Genomic DNA, 19,258 nt, shown 5'->3' on the forward strand with positions numbered 1-19,258 from the left:
CGACAGTCTAGGTTCCAATGCTGGCTCTGCTGCTTCCTAGTCGTGTGACCTTGGACACCTTATACAACCTTTCTGTGGTCAGTTTCTTCCTCTCCAGAATAATAGTATCATGAACTATTGAGAGATTAAATGAGTCAATACATCTCAGTGACACATTCAGAATCTCTTATCCACAACTCTGAAATCCAAAAAGCTTTAAAAACCAAAAATTTTCTCAAAAGTTTACAGCAAATTATTTGGTAGCAAACCCTAACTCAAGAATGTGATCTTGATTCCACTTGACGGGAAGCACAGATGTGTCTGATGATAGGAGCTGACTCAGACCCTATAGAGGGGATGATGAAATACATAGCATAAACATATATTTGCTCTCTAAAATATAAAAAATTTGATTTGTGAAACATATATGTTCTCAAAGCTCAAAGAATTGTGAAGCTGTTTTTTAGAACAATATCTGCTATACTTATAGAATAACAGATGAACTTTCCATGCTCTAGAGTCCCAAGGCTCATGTAATCCTACGAATTCTCGAAGCATATTTTTTACGGAAGATAAATTAAGAGACAGGAGTAACAGCAAAGCTCAACAGTCAGTTACAGCTCTATTTTCGTCACTCGAATATGGTTTTCTGGCTGTAACACACTCTGTCCTAAGGCTCCTGAAATAGTCTAACACTCAGAACTGGGTGCCACTATATGTAGACATATATAAAATCAGTCAGCAAGTATTCATTTAGCACTACTGTATGCTTGGTGTATGCTTGGTCCATTGAGATGAGGAAGGCAAGCATACAGTTAGGAAACAAAATGGTATACAATAATGTGCTAAATTACACTGGTATAAGTAAGGTGCTAAAATCAAAAGAAGCGGTATGAATTGCAGACAGTTTATTGCTAGTTGTATGATCTTTGGATCTTGAGTCTCAGTTTTCCCATCTGTAAAAATAGGTTTGCTGTTAGATTAGCAATATTTTTTGTAAAGTGCCAGATATATAAGTCATGAATAAATATTTTATTTTTTCTCTGTCAGTTGGCTCTTAAAAGAATGGTAAAGGCAGTTGAGTGGAAGTGAAGATGAATTGACCATGTCCTGATTAGAGTACAGATTGTATATTTTGAGGAAGTTGTGGGAAATTAGATTAAAGTGGTGAGAAATTAGATTAAAATGGTGAGGCCAAGCAGAGTGGCACAGTGGGGTGGGAGAGCAGACTGGGCAGGGATATTAGGAAAAGTTTTGCCTTAAAGCAATGAGAAATGGGGACCTTTGAGTAATCTTTGATCAGGGAATAACATAATAGAAGAGTATTGCTGAAAATTAGTTTTTATACTGTAGAATATTGGGAGGAAACTGGGAGCCAGCTAAGTGGGCATAATAGCAAATCAACATAGAGCCGAGCCTCTGGGTGGCAGAAGTCAGTGAGTGGATGTGACATCTTTATTTTGATTTTAAAATATTTATTATTTTCATTTATTTGGCTGCACCAGTTATTTGGTTGCAGCACTCAGGATCTTGGCTGCAGTATGCAGGATCTTGAATTGCAGAATGTGGGATCTAATTCCCCGAGCAGGGATAGAACTTAGGCCACCTGCATTGGGAGCATGGAGTCAGCCACTGGATCTCCATAGAAGTCCCTAACATGACATCTTTAGGTTGGGAAAAACAACCCCAGACTCTCCTTATGTAGCGTAGCTATTTACCATCCTAATAAATCTGTTTTACTGGAACTTGAAAGGCAAGCACTGGGACAAATGAAAATCCAAAATTCTTTTGCATCTAATTCTCAAAAAGAGGCTGATGGGCGTGCACAGACTTAGCCCTCTGAGTATGGTGGCACAGTGAAATATAGAGCATCTTCTAAGCACATAACTAATTCTTCCGGTAGTTCACAGCAACCAGCGGTATGCCGCAGTCCGAGGTCTCAGGTGTGCCCTCTTCAGATGTCCAAGGTCAAGGCATCTTTGTGCAGCTACATCCAGAGTTTCCTTGTCCTGCCCTGGTTTTCCCAGGGGGAATTTACAGGTCAGAGTGCAGTGGATCCAGGGACATAATGACTATCATGTGACAAAGGTTTATCTTAGCCATTGGACTGATATCAGAAGTATGTTCTTGAGAACATGGCTCTTGGACTGAAAATAGCACAGGCAAAATTATGAACTATGTTTTATTTGTGCAAAATGTATCAAAACTAGGTGTCTTGGAAAGCTGGGTGATTTTCTTTTTTACTGGCAGTCTTTCTGCTGTGGAATACATGATTTACTATTCACTCCCCAGTGAATGAGAATAAAGGACTTCCCGGTGCCACTATATAACTAATACCTGGCAGATATTTTTTAAAAATACATTTTAATTGGACTTGTCCCATTTGCACAGTAAATATATCTGTCCTTTTTCTATTTGGTGATGCTTATAGCCAAATAAGCTATAGCTTATAGCTCAGATAGTAAAGAAATCACCTGTAATGCAGGAGAGCTGGGTTCGATCCCTTTGTCGGGAAGATCTCCTGGAGAAGGAAATGGTGACCCACTCCAGTATTCTTCCCTGGAGAATCCCATAAACAGAGGAGCCTGGTGGGCTACAGTCCATGGGGTCATAAAGAGTTGGACATGACTGAGCAACTAACACATTGTTATAGAGAAAGCTTTGGTGGTGGTGGTTTAGTTGCTCAGTCGTGTCCTACTCTTGAGACCCCATGGACTACAGCCTGCCAGGCTTCTCTGTCCATGGGATTCTCCAGGCAAGAATACTGGAGTGGGTTGCCATTTCCTTCTCATCTCACCCCTACCAATACCCAAGGCCACAAAACAATTTTGAAGGAGGTAGAGAAGGAAGATGAAGGATAAAAATTACAAATGAGGAATAGTAACTTCAAAAAATGATTGGAATATCTTTTTTTAAATTGAAATTTACTCTGCAAGCAAATATCATACTCAACTGGGTATGCTGGGTAGGCCCCTAGATTTGCTGCTGCTATCTTCCTTTAGGAAGACAGATGAAAATGAAAGGCCTCACTCATCAAAATTACAAGTAAATGGAGTATTACAGTAGTTAGCTTCCTTTTTAATTTTCTTTTTGCCAGCAAAGACTCCTTTCACCTACTCTATTTATGTATTTGGCTACACTGCATGTCTTGTGGGATCTCAATTTCCCAACCAGGAATTGAATCTAGGCCCATAGCAGTGAAAGGGCCAAGTCCTAACCATTCGACCACCAGGGAATTCTTTCACCTGCTCATTTTAAACTGTTATCTACTATGATGAAAATGTTATATTTCAATTCTGGTGGACTAAGAAATATCGGTGAAACATTGTTTCTGGGTATGTCTGTGAAGGTGTTTCTGAAACAGAGTTGCATATTAAGTCTGTAGACTGAGTGAAGAAGATTGCCTTCAATAATGCTGAGTGCATTACCCAATTTGTTGAGGGTCTGAACCAAGCAGAAAGGTGGAGGGCAAATTTGTTCTCTGCCCAAGTGGGGCATCCATCTTCTCTCTTTGGACGTCAGTGTTTCTGGTTCTTAGGCTTCTTTGGATTCAGACTGAATTACACCATTGGCTTTCATAGTTCTCCAACATATGGAGAGCATGCCATGGGACATCATATATTCTAATCACATGTGCTGTGCTATGCGCAGTTGCTAAGTCACGTCTGATCCTTTGCATCTGCATGGACTGTAGCCTGCAAGGCTCCTCTGTCAATGGGATTTTCCAAGCAAGAATACTGGAGTGGGTTGCCATTTCCTACTCCAGGGGATCTTCCCGACTCAGGGCTTGAAGCTGCGTATCTTGCATCTCCTGCATTGGCAGGCAGATTCTTTACCACTCTACCACCTGGGAGCCCAATTCCTATAATCTATCATTCTGTTGTTTAGTTGCTCAGTTGTATCTGACTCTGCAACCCCATGAACTGTAGCCCGCCAGGCTCCTTTCTCCATGGACTTTCCCAGGCAAAACTACTGGAGTGGGTTGCCATTTCCTTCTCCAGGAGATCTTCCTGACCCAGGGTTTGAACCTGCATCTCCACACCTCCTGCTTTGCAGAGAGATTCTTTACTGCTGAGTCACTAGGGAAGCTCCTATCTATATATCTATCCTATTGGTTTATTGGTTTTCTCTGGAGAACCCCAAAACATCTCATATTTTGCTTCATCTGCTTTAACCCTAATTTTCTTTCTGACTGTTCCATGTGTTAACTCCAAGGAATCTGAATAATGCCGTAGAAGCCAATGCAGGAGACACAAGAGATGTGGGTTCAGTCCCTGGGTTGGGAAGAGTCCCTGGAGTAGGAAATGGCAACCTGCTCCAGTATCCTAGCCTGGAAAACTCCATGGACAGAGGAGCCTGGAGGACTAGAGTCCATGGGGTTGCAGAATTGGACAAGACTGAGAGACTGAGCACACACATTAAAAGTTCAGCCTTTTCCTTCAGCTGGGCCCTAAATAAAACCCCAAAAGCCCTCCCCAAGTTTTTGATTGGTTCTTTCCCATTGTCCCTAATGGCTACTCAAAACTATCACTATTGACAAGGTTCCCAACTCTACTGCTCATGGTAGTCACCCCTCTTCCTTTCCTCTCATGAATTTGACTGTTTTTGGAAAATGGGTCATCTCAAGTGTATTCCATTGCTTTCTCTTCCCTCAAAGTGAAAGTTGCTCAGTGGAGTCCAACTCTTTGAACCCCATGGACTATATACAGTCCATGGAATTCTCCAGGCCAGAATACTGGAGACGGTAGCCATTCCCTTCTCTAGATCTTCCCAACCCAGGGATTGAACCCAGGTCTCTGGTATTGCAGGTAGATTATCAGCTGAGCCACCAGAGAAGCCCTCTCTTCCCTCAGCCAGACACTAAATTTGTACTCTTTACTTTTCTCCCAATTGGGAGGAAAAAAGCTGTCATAATAAGTCCTCCCATTAGGGCTAAAATTCATCTTTGCTTATCTAATAATTCAATTTTCAGCTGCTCTCCCTTATCTTCAGTTTCTCCCTCAACTGGGTATCTATTCAGAATGGAAAAATACTCAAGTTTTTCTCTTTAAAAAATTTCCCTTCTTTTTATTCCCTTTTACAGACCAGTAAAATTAAGAATCGGAAAAGGCAATGGCACCCCACTCCAGTACTCTTGCCTGGAAAATCCCATGAACGGAGGAGCCTGGTAGGCTGCAGTCCATGGGGTCGCTGAGAGTCGGACATGACTGACCGACTTCACTTTCACTTTTCACTTTCATGCATTGGAGAAGGAAATGGCAACCCACTCGTGTTCTTGCCTGGAGAATCCCAGGGACGGGGAAGCCTGGTGGGCTGCCGTCCATGGGGTCACAGAGTTGGACACGACTGAAGCGACTTAGCAGTAGCAGCAGCAAAATTAATAATAATCAAGAAGGGTTGTCATGTTTTTAAAACTAAAGACATACAGTCACAGATCAAAATTACTATTATTTCATGAAAGGACTTTTATTTCTAAGCGGGGCATTATTTCAGAATAAGGCTAAGATCTTGAATCAATTTAGCTTTTTTACAAAGACATTATATTGTCCTTGTTTTACCATTGAATGTAGACGTTACCTTTTCACCATGAATTTACAGTATTTGAGAATTGATGTACTCTTCAGACACTATTTAAGCCCCTGAAAACTGGCTCTTCTCTATTTCAGAAGCTGCTCTTACAGAACTCATTAATGACTTTTTAATTATCCAATCTAAAGGACACACTTCAATCCTATTTGACATCTCTGCAGCACTCTTCCAGGTCACTTCCCTGTACCAATTATCACTATGTACTGGGTTTCCCAGGTGGTGCTAGTGGTCAAGAACCCACCTGCCAATGCAGAAGATATGAGATGTGGGTTTGATCCTGGGATTGGGGATTTCCTGGAGGAGGGTATAGTAACCCACTCCAGTATTCTTGCTTGGAAAATTCCACTGACAGAGGAGCCTGGCAGGCTATGGTCTATAGGGTTACAGAGTTGGACACGACTGAAGTGACTAAGCATGCACACGCTGGGTTTTCCACACTTCTGGCTGTTTCTCAGTCTCCTTTGAATCTTTCCCAGTCACTCAACAAGGCTGGCCCTCAGGATTCTGCTCTGGATTTATTTTCTCCTTAAATCTTAATTCATTTCTGTGTCTAAGCACTGGTGAATTCCTAAATCAAACTCTAATCCAGATCTTCCCTATGCACCATATCTACATCTAATCTTTAGACATCTCTCACAGACCAAACATTACATGCTCAAAAACTTGAGTAATTAATCTCCTCATTCCACACTAGGTGCACCTTCTTCCTCCTCCACCCTCAGGATTGAGTACCAACCGGCCAAACCCACTCTGAATCTTTTCTCTTCTTCAGCCTTTCTCATCCAACTAGCAATCAAGTTTTACTCTGCATTTTTCAAGTTCATATCCTTCTTTCATCTGGCCTTAAAGGCACCACAACCTCTCAACAGTACTACTCTTAAGAGACTCTTTGAAGTTAACATGGAAACGACAGGCCCTTGAACCCTTCCTTTGTGCAATTTTCTGAGGTTAAGATCCCCAGATCTAAGAAAGGGCAAGAACCAGTTTTTTCTGGCCTATTCATTTCCACATCACCTCGAGTTAAAATGAAGGCACCACAAGATATGTGTATATTTGGAAAGGTACACAAGAATCTGGGGTACCTGTAATATTTCTTAAGTGGAGTACCAGTTATTTAGGGGTTTACTTGTGAAAACTGAACTGTATTCTTAAAATGTGTCCTTACTCAACATATCATAAATAGAAGAAAAACATTACCATGGGATTTTAGGCAGAAATCAAGTCCTGTCTCTTAAGCACGATGCTTGTTTATGGGCAGTCTTGCCTCTTGTCACATTCCTATCACGAGTTCACTCTGTAGCTACCAGATCCTCACAACCCTGTTTTCAGACAGTATTCATCTTTTCTAGTACTCGATTGTCTCATCTTAGGCGTCATTTCCTCCTGAAAGATTCAACTTTCTCCTTCCCAGTCTTCTACGAACTTCATATCCCTCTCTAAAACCCCCTGCCTATTTCTATCATTTCCTTGGAAAAAAGTAGTGTATACTGCAGTGGACTTGCTTAAAAACAAAAACTAAAACCTTTCTGGCTATGCTTTTTTGTAACCAATGAACTGAACACATAAGAACCATTTCATTGTTACTGGAATTTGGAGCTAAGATGCAAGATTCACATTCAAGTATGTTAAAAATTATGTACTTTTAGTGGGAACACCTCGAACCATGGCCCCAAATTACAGTGAAGTCAACAGCCAGAACTTCTGCTCAGCTAGATAACCATACATGAAACAATGCAACTTCAGCAAAAAGCAGAGAAAATGTTTAGTGTGCATGCAGCAAAACTACACTTTGCATTAGGTTTTCAAAACAGAGAACAGGTCTAAGAACCCCATTATTAGTTGTGAACCTGGGCTGGGGAACGACTGGTGCAGAAAAAGTAGAATGTCTAGGTTATAGGAGAAAGTGAGGTCTTTTGCTTAAACTATTAAGAAATCTAGAATAAGAGTGTGCTGGTGATTTGGAATTAGGAATGAAAGACTTAACCTCAATTGAACTATCCCAGAAAAGGTAACTAGTCAGAAGTAGAACAAATGAGAGCAATTTAAATTCTTGATTCTAATTTTTAAATGCAGTAATGCACTTGATAGGATAGATTTTACAATGGAGTAATAAATAAACTCTTACACAAAGCAAAAAACAAATCATATTTAATGACTAGAACAAATGAATTATAGGTTTATAATAACCATTAACTAAGGGAAGCCCTAGAACCAGAAATAAAGATTGCATGCAAAGTCTGGTTACCATAAAAACCAAAGCATACCAAAATATCTGTTTCCTAGCATAGACTCCAGGTCTTTTTATTTCCAACTCTCAGTAATCAAAATATTTACACTTTCACATGCTACTGGTAGTAGAGGAATAAGATTTAGTCTGTCTAGGACTACAAATATCTTTCACAGAATGGAGCACACAAAAAGAACAGCGTCTTCCTCTACCTTTTTGGGCCCATCTTAGAGGAAAAAAAGGCACTCCCAAAGGTTCCTTAGTAACACCTTTGCTAGGTTTGTTACATAATCTTTACATGTAAAATTAATGGTCCACTCATTTCACAGATCTGGGAACCACATGGCATTGGAACTGCCTTTAACCCACATGCCTAACCAGCTTTAACAAGGACAACAGCTTTGGATGTCAGTTCTTAAAAAAAAATGGGGGCTTTGTTTTCTTGAAAACGTAATTATATGTTTAACTACTGAACTCTGGCATACACAGCCAAACATATTGTGGAACTGAAAGAACCACCATATATTTCCGTGCCAGAGGACTGAGTTTTCTAACATCAGCTGCTTCCAACTCCCCTAGGCATATGCAACTTTGTTCTTCTTTTATTAATTATAATTAAGTGCTCTGAACCTGGGTTTAACCTCTCCACTGAGAGATCTGAAAAAAAAAAAAAAAAAGCTTAAATTACTGAGTCTTTCTCTGATCAAAATGAATAATGAAGTCTTCAACTGCATGTGGGCAGCTGCCTATTATTCACAGAATCTTTAGAAACCATGTGCCTGAGGCCAAACAGAATCTGCTTTGATCACTAAGTGTGACTCACACTGAGCCATACTGAAACTGCACTTGGGTACCTGGTCTCAAGTCAAACTGAACTTAAGTATTTCTCCACATTTACTGCATCCATGTAGCATGCAATTTTTGATGCTGAATAAGAGAAATGCGGCAATTGAAGGCTTCACCACAAGCATCACATTCATGGGTTTCCTGAATTTTCACCTCTGCATGGATCTTCTGATGGTTGACAAGGCTGCGCTGCTGACTAAAACTTTTGTCGCACTTCTCACACTTATAAGGTTTTTCTCCTGTATGTATTCTCTGATGCTGAATCAGGCCGGAGTTCCGGCTAAAGGCCTTCCCACATTCATCACATTTATGGGGTTTATTACCTGTGTGAACACCCTGATGTCGAATAAGATTACAAAGTTGACTAAAACTTTTGCCACACTGTCTGCAAAGATAGGGTCTCTCTCCAGTGTGGATTCTCTGGTGTTCAATAAGAAATGAGCTCCGACTGAAGCTTTTCCCACATACAGTACATAGGTAGGGTTTTTCACCAGTGTGGATTCTTTGATGTTGCACAAGATGAGCACTGACACTGAAAGTTTTCCCACATTCATCACATTTATAAGATTTTTCCTTAGGGTAGACTTCCTGTTGTATAACAAGACCGCCATTTGGGTCAAAACTTTCCTTGGTTTCATTGTATGAATAAGTCTTCTCTCTGGTATGGATTCTCTGGTGCTGAATAAGACCTGAGCTTCTACTAAAGGCTTTTCCACATTCCTCACATTTATGGGGTTTGTCCCCTGTGTGAATTCTCTGATGACGAGTAAGGTTGCAAAGTTGACTGAAGCTTTTCCCACACTCTTTGCACTGATAAGGTCTTTCACCTGTATGGATCCTCTGATGTTCAATAAGGAATGAGCTCCGACTGAAGCTTTTTCCACATTCAATACAAAGAAAAGGTTTCTCACCAGTGTGGATTTTTTGGTGTTGTATAAGATATGTACTTAATCTAAAGGCCTTCCCACATTCACCACATTTATGAGGTCTTTCCCCAGTGTGAATTCTCTGATGTTCAACAAGTAAAGAATTTCTACTAAAGCTTTTCTTACATTTGGTACAGTGATAGGGTTTCTCACCAGTGTGTGTTCTCTGATGTTCAATCAGGTGTGACTTCCAACTGAAGGCTTTCCCACAGTCACCACATTTATGGGGTTTCTCACCTGTGTGAATCCTTTGATGTTTAACAAGGCTTCTTCGCTGGCTGAAGCTCTGTTTACAGTGATTACACTGATAGGGTCTCTCTCCAGTGTGGATTCTCTGATGTCTAATAAGGGTTGAGCTCACACTAAAGGTTTTTCCGCAGTAATTACACTCATAGGGCCTTTCCCCGGTGTGAATTCTCTGATGTTCAATAACAAATGAACTGCGACTAAAACTTTTCCCACATTCATTACATTGGAAAGGTTTCTCTCCAGTATGGACCCTTTGATGTTGAATGAAATGAGCCTTACGGACAAAACCCTTTCCACATTCTTCACATTTATGACATTTCTCTTCTGAATTTGGTCTCTTACGGATAATGTTAGTGTTTCCTCTGAACATTCTTTGTTCCTGGGTCAAAGATTCCCTTGGTATTTCCCATAAGAAGATTCCTCTTTGTTTATCTAACCTACCAACAAGTTCAAAGGTTTCTCTATGCATGGGATCCTGGTCAATTTCACTTTTGATTCTTGTAACTATTATACCCTGTGGTTCCATTTCTTCCTCAATTTCCTCAATTTCTTGTTTCACAGTTGGTTCCTCATCCTTATCTCTGTTCAAAACATCTGGAATAAATGGAAAACAGAAATGTCAGCTTAGTTCTTTGCCAGCAAGGAGAAACTGTCATAAAAATAAGATAATTAAAATAATCTACTATGTGCATAAAATGTAGTTCACTATATCACAGCACCCTTGTGATGATTACATTAGTTCAAATACATAAAGCATTTAAAACTACCTGGCAAACAGTACAAGCTATATAAACATTATTTAGTATTAATTTTCTGATAAAATGAAATGTTTTCCTTAAAGAAAGGGTAACAAAGAAATAAAATAAGTCACAGTAGGATAAACTAGCTATCAGAAAAGAAAGGACAATGTGGAAAAAAAACAGTAGGTTCAGAAAAACTTAGGATGAAGTAGCATTATTGTAATGTGAATAAGCCAAATAACTGACAGAAAAGAACACATAAAATGATGCTGAGAAGGAAACAGACAAAAACCAGAGGAAACAACAATTCATTCATTAATAAGAATTTATTGTGAATAAAAGCATTCCAGGCATTGTATTAATAAAATGAATTAGAATTTAGAGATAAGGCAAGAAGCCTCTTAACAAGTGGAATGGATGATAAGTACAAATAGGGAAAGAGTAGAATATGACAAAGAAAATACTAAGTAAAATAGTTCCTATATGGAGATAAATGGCTTTAAAAAACTGAGTTGAAGTGATATGGATTCTGTTATATAGAAAAACAGGAAAAAAAGAACATGTTTAGAGCTAATGGAAGAAACTAGGAAAAAGAATAGTCTGTGGTAGTTTATGACTTCACCTACCACAGATACCACATTCTTCACGTATAGATGAGTCTCGTTCCTCTAAAGATATAAGACCCACATTGGAACTATCCATTTCCGACTGGGAGTCTGCATGACATCCGAGAAACGATAATCTTGCATGCATTGGAAGAAAGATAACATAATGGTCTATAATAAAACAGAGTAGCATATGGGACATTTAAGTCTGCCTCTGACTTCTTTTCTGATTTTCTATGTCTTGCTGCCTGGTGGATAACTTCATGAGAAGATTCAATCACCACTAAATTCTTATTTGACCCTAACAATTTCTCCTTTTTTTATACCTCCTTTTTTCTTTCAATTTTATAATCTTCTAACTGTGGAGTCATCGTTGAATTTTCTTTTCACTTACTTCAAACCAGTCATTATTTTATTCCAAAAAAACTCCTCTTCTGTTATTGCCCTAAGAAACTTTATTTTTATTTAAGGTTACTTACAGTACTCTCTCTCAAATTCATTTTCAGTAGAGTGTTTTCTTTCACTCAAAGAAAAAGAATGAGAACTGCCTCACCAATCTGCCTCCTACCTAAAATTACCTGCACTGCTACATGAAGATATATCCCATTCTTATCCAAGGCTAAATCATCTACTCTCTCGATCCCACTTGCCTCTGGGCACTTGTTCAATTATTACCATTTCTTCCTCTTTCTTCAATCTGTATTCTCCATAGAATTCTACATACACCTTCTTCAGTTCAGTTCAGTTCAGTCGCTCAGTCGTGTACACCTTCTTACCAACATACAAAATATATCCAACTTTATCTTGAACCTGAAATCCTTTTCTTGATGAAATCCAAGCTTTGAAAAAAAACTCAGCACTGTACCTCTCCATTTTCTAACTATGTTTTCCACACTCAATCTCTTCCCATTCAATCTACTTGATAATCTACTATAAAATCTGGTTTCTGTTTCTAGTATCTAGAGAAACTTCTCATTAAATCACCAATGACTTTCAAGTAATAAATGCAACGGACATTTATTAGTCCTTATTTAACTTGCAGCATGTGATATTCTTGACTACTCCCATTCCTTTACACTGTTTTTGGTTTCTATGCTATTGTATTCTAGTTCTCTTCGTACTTCTTATTTGGCCTTTTCTAATACATTTCCCTCATGCATTTCTCTTCTCCTCAATTGTTTAAGGATATTACTATACATGTTTATATCCTCATCATGCTCTATATACACACATTCTCTGAATGTTGCCACTAAGCTGTCTCAAAAAGGTCTCACAAATAACATGACCATCATCACTTGTCATGTCCATCTCCACCTTTAATCATGTTCCCTTTAGAAGCATTAACTGTCCATCACAGCAGGAAATCATTCTAGATTTCTGCCTTTTTCTTACTATTAATCAATCACCAAAATCAATGATTCTACTCTTTAGCATTTGCCCTCTCTGTTTTCCATAGATTACCGCAAAAGCCAACTAATGATCTTTGGCTCTGATCTTTAGGCTGTATCTACTTCACTGAATCCAGAAAGATTTTCATGAAATGGAATTCTAATCATGTAACTACCTACAGATCCTATTATCTCTAAAATCAAACCAAATCTCTCTACATTATGATACTCAGTACTTCTTGAGGTCTCTAAGCTTCATCTCACTCTCCTTCCCATGCTCTCACACTTTAAGTGTGTAAATTGCTTATGCTTTAGTCATTTATGGTATTTTTTGCATATCTCATTTATGAACTATCCACTGGCATTGTTTACTTGAGAATCTCTTGGTTTAAGATTCAATGCAATGCAATAGTTCCTCTATAAAGTTCCTTCACTTAATCCACTGGATGATTCAAGTGTTCTGTTTTTCATGACCATCCCTTGTCTATAACTGCATTATAGCTATTATTACACTGTACTTCAGTTTGTATTTTCCATTGGATTACAAGTTCTTTCTGAGACTTTGTGTTAAAGTCTCTTCATAGCATTTACTCAGTGGAAATTTTTCCAGGGTCTTACTCAAAGCAGTAGTACAAAATTACGTTATTTGCAGATGGTATGACTGCCTCCCCTTCATGGATCGCACCTATGTCGTGACAAAGGGGTTTGCATAACTCAATGCAGCTGGAGCTATGCCGTGCAGTACCACCCAAAATAGACAAGTCATAGTGGAGAATTCTGAGAAAATGGGTGGCAGAGGATGAAATGGTTAGATGACATCACCAACTCAATGGACATGAATCTGAGCAAATTCTGGGAGACAGTGAAGGACAGGGAAGCCTGGCATGCTGCAGTCCACAGGGTTGCAGAGTCAGACACAACTTAGCAACTAAACAACAATGACCACCTACCCAAAATTCCCAGAAGAATTAAATGAAATATAATAGCTATGAAAGGACTAAGATATAAAACAAATACTGGTTCTTACCAAGAATAGCTAGTTAATAAATATTATAGGAAAAGAAATATGCTCTTCATATTAAAAACCATAAGGCCTAGGAATATATCTAACAAGAAATGCAAGATCCATAAAAGAATCCATACAATTTTTCTGAAAGACCTAAGACAGTTAACTAGAATCAACCAATTGCCAAAGAGAGTCAATATTATAAAGTTCTTACTTCTTTCCAAACCAACTAACAACTTAACTATTCAAACCAAAATCCCATGAACCAATTAAAAAACCCCAATGAATCTAAATTTCAACTGGAAGAATGCAGAAAACTAGTTAAGTACAACTGACCCTTGGACAACATGAAGGTTAGGGGCACTGATCCTCCGCTCTGTTGAAGATGCACACATAACTTTGAAGTTGGCCCTCTGTATCAATGGTTTTGCACCTACAGATTCAGTCAGTTGCAGACTGTATAGTACTGTAGTACGTATTTCGTGAAAAAAAATCACAAACAAGTAGACTCTCACATTTCAAACCCATATTGCTCAAGGGTCAACTGTATAACCTGAAAGAGAATATAAGACTGACTTTATCTTACTAGAAGTGAAATATAATATATTGCTAAAGTAAATAAAACACAGAGGCACTAGCATGAAAACAAATAGGTCAAATAGAGAGACATGTAAAACAAGTGAATCTAGGCTTCCAAACAGAGCAGTCTGGAAATGACTAGCCATTAGACCTGGGCTTGGTAGCTATAACCACCTTCTGAGGTACCTGCCATGCTTGTACTGTATGTTCCCATCCTCTGGTCAAAGCTAATTTTTCTAGAGTAAACAGGTGCCTCAAAGTGCAGTTCTCTCAGTTTTCTAGGAAAAAAAAAACAAAACAAAACAATGAGAGAATGGGGAAGGACTTGCATTTTTAGGCCAACCACAATGCTTTATAATTATTTATTTGAATGAATGAGCAGTTGAATAAATATTTGGAGAGACTAAGGTCCAATCTGGCTCTAGCAGTCTGGAGAGAAGTTATCAAAACTGAAGAAGTCTATTTTAACTGAAAGAACTGAAAGGTCAAGAACTGAGAGATCAAACTGTCATCAATGTAGTTATTGCAGGTTTTAAAGAAAAATCAGCCTGGAAGAGGCAAAATTACAAAGCTAGACGAGTTGTGTTAAGTAGAGTAACAGGATGAAATGCCAGAAAACACTACACTGGAATAGTTGAGTAACCGTAATCTCTCATCAAGGGAGCACAAATCAAGGGGGTGGATACAGAATTTATACAGGAAGATGAAAAGATTGTATAGGAAGAAATAATAACTCATGAAAAGCTGTATTTCAGCTACAATAAAGAGAGCCTGAACGCAGGAGATCACAGATGGGCTCACTGCTATTTTACAGTACTAGGCACAGGCAAGGCTGGGCATTCACCTGATATTATCAGCCAGGACACTATATGGGTGGAAAAAGCTGTCAATGACTCAGAGATACCATAGCATAATGGAAAAAAAACCTAGCATCTGATATGGCTGGAGACTGAAGTTGTATCCTGAAAACAACAGATGAGGCTAGAAAGCTACATGGGAGCTATATAAGGTGGTTCCAGTATGCAGGACAAGAAATTAAGATTTTTTTTTTTTTAATCCTTTAAGGTATCAGAAATCACAGAAGTTGTAAGCAGTTAACTAACACAAAATCACTTTGGTAGCAATAAAGAGAATATATTAGAAGAAAGGGAGACTGGAGGCAAGGAGCTAGACTACAAGCTAGTGCAATAATCTTGTCAAAAGATACTGAGTCTTAAGTATACTCACTCAGTCACCCAAATATTTAAGAAGCATATAATATATGCCTGGCTCTGTGCTAAGTGCTGGAGAAATCAAATGAAAGAATACAGTTACTATCCTCTTGAAGATCAGTCTCCCTAGAGAAATAACATGATTATGGTACACTATAATAATTCAACAATGGCAGTGTATAAAAGACAGCACAGAGAATGGAGTACTGAATTCTGAAGAGGAGGCCCTTATATCTCGGTAGATTACTTGAGATCTGCCAGATGTGAGTTACTTATGTGGTCTTCAAAAGGAGATGACTAAGAAGTTGGAGTTCAACAGAGAAAATAATGACAATGATTATGAAGGTAACAATTGACATTTATACATTGTACTTAATACGTGTTTGTCAGTGTCCTAAATGCTTTACATGTATTAACTGAGTTAATGCTCACAATAATCCTAAGATTTGTATTATTATTATTTCCATTTTTATATAAAAAAAGAAAACAGGTACAGAAAGGTTAAGTAATTCACCCATGGTCACAAGTCTTGTAAGTAGTGGAATTGGGATTTTTATTTAGGCAGTTAGGCTCCATATTTTCTCTCTACTTAAGCAGAGATAAAGATTTGGAACTTATCATGACATACTTGATAACCTGAGTGTAAATAAGATCTGTCAAGGTAGGTTTATAGACTGAGAGAAAGTCTGAGAATGCAAAGAAATAGAAGGAAGCAATAAAGAGTTTCAAATATCTATAAAGAAATGGAAGTCCCAAAAGAATCTACTGTATTTGACAATTGGGTCATTACTGATGAATGTTAAACAACTGAAAGTAAGTGGCAGAGGTACAAAAAGAGGCTTAGAGATAATCGGAAGTAAAGAAGTAGAGAATACACATTAACTACTCTTACAAAAATCTGGCTGTGAAGCAAACAAGTAGGACGTTACAGGAGCAGCAAGACAGACTCAAAGGAGAACTCTGGCGCCATGAACATACCTATCATCAAATTACACGGTGGGGTGCGGGGCAGGTGGTGGTGGGGGGCTGGAAAAAAGACTGATATGTTCTTGGAGAATGTGCAACCTTATGTGTGCAATGAGGGGTAGAAAACTTGAGAGTTCATGTGTGGTGGTCTCTATCTTCTCTGTGAAACAGAAGGTGAGGTCCACCACTGAGTGATGAACCCAAGGAAAACTCAAAGTTTCTGAAACAGTCACTAAAAGAAACAGGGGTAGGAGCAAATCAATGATAAAATTTGCTGAGATATAAAAAGTGGTTTTTATTTTAAAAACCCTGGGTTTTTATATCCAGAAGAAGGAAACCACCTGTATATATGCAGGGCATCAATTCTTTCAGTTACAGAACTTCTCTTGCTGTGTTCAGCAAATCAGGTAAGAGAAAAAGGCAGATTTTATAACCAGTACAGGACTTCAAGTGTGCAGAATGGGTAGAACATAATGACAAAGTGGCAAGAGAGCATGCTGGTGATCATTTTATATATAGGTCTATGGGTTAGCGGAGAAGGCAACGGCAACCCACTCCAGTACTCTTGCCTGGAAAATCCCATGGACGGAGGAGCCTGGTAGGCTGCAGTTCATGGGGTCGCTAGGAGTTGGACACAACTGAGCGACTTCACTTTCACTTTTCATTTTCATGCATTGGAGAGGGAAATGGCAACCCACTCCAGTATTCTTGCCTGGAGAAACCCAGGAATGGGGGAGCCTGGTGGGCTACCGTCTACGGAGTTGCACAGAGTCGGACACAACTGCAGCAACTTAGCAGCAGCAGCTATGGGTTAGATGAGAAGGTGAAGCAAGAGGGAACTAAGAGCCTGGGGGGAAAGAAGGAAGTCAAGGAACAGGAAAGATTAAGAATAAACAGGTTCAGTAGGAGAGGAGAAGAGGTAGACAGGTAGGAAGTTATAGTAAGCTCCACATGGGCAGAGATCATGTCTGTTTTGTCGACTTGTTTAGTTATAGTCAATAAACATCTACTGCTGAGAAAGAATAAGGTATTAGTCAAAATACAAGATACTGGGGTTTAAAATTTGCCTGTTATAACAAAATTGAGTGTGATCATTGATGTGAGGTGCTTAATAGGAATGGAAAAGCAGGGTCCTTGAAGATACACTGAGGCAGAAGTAATACTGCATTGATGGATGGTGTGGCTTAACAAAGAGGAGATTCCAAAATGTGACAAAATCTATGTGTGAGACACCAACAACAAAAAAAATTGACAGATGATAGTGTAAAGAAATTAAGAGGGTAGAGCAAGATAGCTGAGACCTCAAAAGAGAAATTACGTTTGAAGATGGAAAAGGAATGCTTTGCGAACAGTACTGAAAAGTCAGGAGAACAATTATTTTTCCCTTTCAGCCCTGAGACAAAGGATAGGGAAGGAAGAGGATGTGGGAGAATAAGCTGCCCCTGCAAGAGAAGTAGTGTCCTTGGGAAAGTGCCAGGTTTCAGTTAAGGCCAGGAGGGGTAGGGAACACCATGTGAAGAGAAACAGGGGCTCCAGAAGGCAGAGTGAAAAGGGGTGGGAGGAAAGCAGTGGGAGGATGAGCTAGGAGGGAAAGTACAGAGCAATATGGGAATGAGATTACGAGGATGGAAGCCAGAAAAGCTTGTATTTTGGTCACTGCAAGGACGGTAGGGATGAGAGCCATGGAAACAATTCATGGCTGAAAGGTCTGAATTGGAGCCTTGAAACAAAGCCATTTGGTATGGTACTAGTTCATGTGTTCTGCTTTCTTACAGTTTCTTAGCTATTCTGATCCAAGAAACAGCAGATTCTTACCCAGTGAGACCAGGTTTCCATAATTCTCCATCATGACATCTTTATACAGGCTTCTCTGAGCTGGATCCAGATAATCCCACTCCTCCTGGGTAAAAAACACAGCCACATCCTCAAATGTCAGCAAGCCCTGAAATAGTATGATTTCTGCAGTCAGTTTTGTTGTCTCAAGGACAATTCTACCGCTAAAAGTAGCAGAAACAACCACTTATCAGAACCGGGTAGGCTAGAAGGAACATGATAACTAACAGTTACAAGTGAGGCTCAATTCTGGGACCCGACAAAATTCAGACACCTCAAATTAGAAGAAAACACAGCTGGATCTCTGTCCTCTGTAGTGAGGAGCTTAAGGATAAGGTTTACCCAGTATGCCCTAATATTTAATTTTAGTAAGCTGCACTAAGGCCTTCCCAAGTTTCCTTCACCTCATCGCCCCGTTCCAACTCAATTACGACCCTTTTCAACTCAATTATGTTAATTTTTCTAAGCGTCTACTTTGGGTCCAGGCATGGGGCAGGTGTAGAAGACACAAGGGAGGATGAAAAAAGCTAACCTCACCTGGAAGAACTCATAAATGAAAACGCTAGTTTGGAGCATTACTAATTTTCTTTAGATTTAGCAAGTCACTCTTGAAAAAAGGAGCCACTGGGCAGTGTGATCGCGAAGGGCTCCCCAGTACATTAGGGGGTACTTCATTGCACCGCGCTGGCCTTAAAGACCCGAAAAGGGGGGTGGGGGCGGTGGCGCGGCCTAGCGAGCTAGGTAAAGGCGAGAGAACGGGGATACTCCGAGGGGCGACTTACCTTTGGCTGTGGCGGGGGACTCGGCGAGGCCATCTCCCAGACAGAAAATCAGGGCAGGAATCCCGGGTGGCCGCACGAAAAGGAGGCTCTGGCAAGGCCTACCCGGCCGCTGAATATTAGGCCCGAAGAAAGCGAGGCCTCTAGGCTGGATCTGGCCAGGTCTTGCCCCGAACGGTCACGACCCCAGCAGCCGGTCAGAAGCGCTACTTGGCCGCCCCCACCCCGCACCCCCCTCCCCTGCCTGGCTGTGCAGCCTTCCAGGCCTCGCTAGAGCCTCCTCTCGGTCGCCAGTTCCTGCTGCTTTCAGCCAAAGAGCTCTGTGACCGCCCGCC

At 39.8% G+C, this 19,258-nt stretch overlaps 1 protein-coding gene across 6 annotated transcripts; it reads right to left on the reverse strand.

Annotated features, from left to right (window-relative positions):
• Positions 1-7,700: 7,700 nt before the first annotated feature.
• On the reverse strand, positions 7,701-19,247 carry ZNF189 (zinc finger protein 189). 6 transcript variants are annotated; one of them, XM_060409006.1, is made up of 4 exons: positions 18,127-18,214; positions 14,321-14,412; positions 11,183-11,332; positions 7,701-10,410 (listed from the first exon to the last, which is right to left on the reverse strand). In XM_060409006.1, exons 2-4 carry the CDS (start codon positions 14,346-14,348, stop codon positions 8,690-8,692), a joined length of 1,899 nt encoding a protein of 632 aa, XP_060264989.1. In that variant the 5' UTR covers positions 14,349-14,412; positions 18,127-18,214; the 3' UTR covers positions 7,701-8,689. The 6 variants fall into 6 exon arrangements, with proteins under 6 accessions (XP_060264989.1, XP_042098887.1, XP_004004095.2 ...); XM_042242953.2 differs by lacking the exons at positions 11,183-11,332; positions 14,321-14,412 and adding an exon at positions 18,927-19,247 and having other exon boundaries at positions 18,127-18,208; XM_004004046.6 differs by lacking the exons at positions 11,183-11,332; positions 14,321-14,412 and adding an exon at positions 18,927-19,247 and having other exon boundaries at positions 18,127-18,211.
• Positions 19,248-19,258: the final 11 nt, after the last annotated feature.

The sequence above is a fragment of the Ovis aries genome, chromosome 2 (genome assembly GCF_016772045.2).
Source record: "Ovis aries strain OAR_USU_Benz2616 breed Rambouillet chromosome 2, ARS-UI_Ramb_v3.0, whole genome shotgun sequence".
Lineage (NCBI taxonomy): Eukaryota > Metazoa > Chordata > Mammalia > Artiodactyla > Bovidae > Ovis > Ovis aries.

Excerpts from the sequence above, each read along its gene's own strand:
- ZNF189 (XM_060409006.1), bottom strand. The coding sequence starts at position 14,348 with ATGGGAACATACAGTACAAGCATGGCAG. Across the intron at positions 11,333-14,320 it reads ATACAGTACAAGCATGGCAG|ACCATTATGTTATCTTTCTT; the intron begins GTACCTCAGAAG and ends GTTTTATTATAG. Across the intron at positions 10,411-11,182 it reads TGAAGAATGTGGTATCTGTG|ATGTTTTGAACAGAGATAAG; the intron begins GTAGGTGAAGTC and ends CATTTATTCCAG.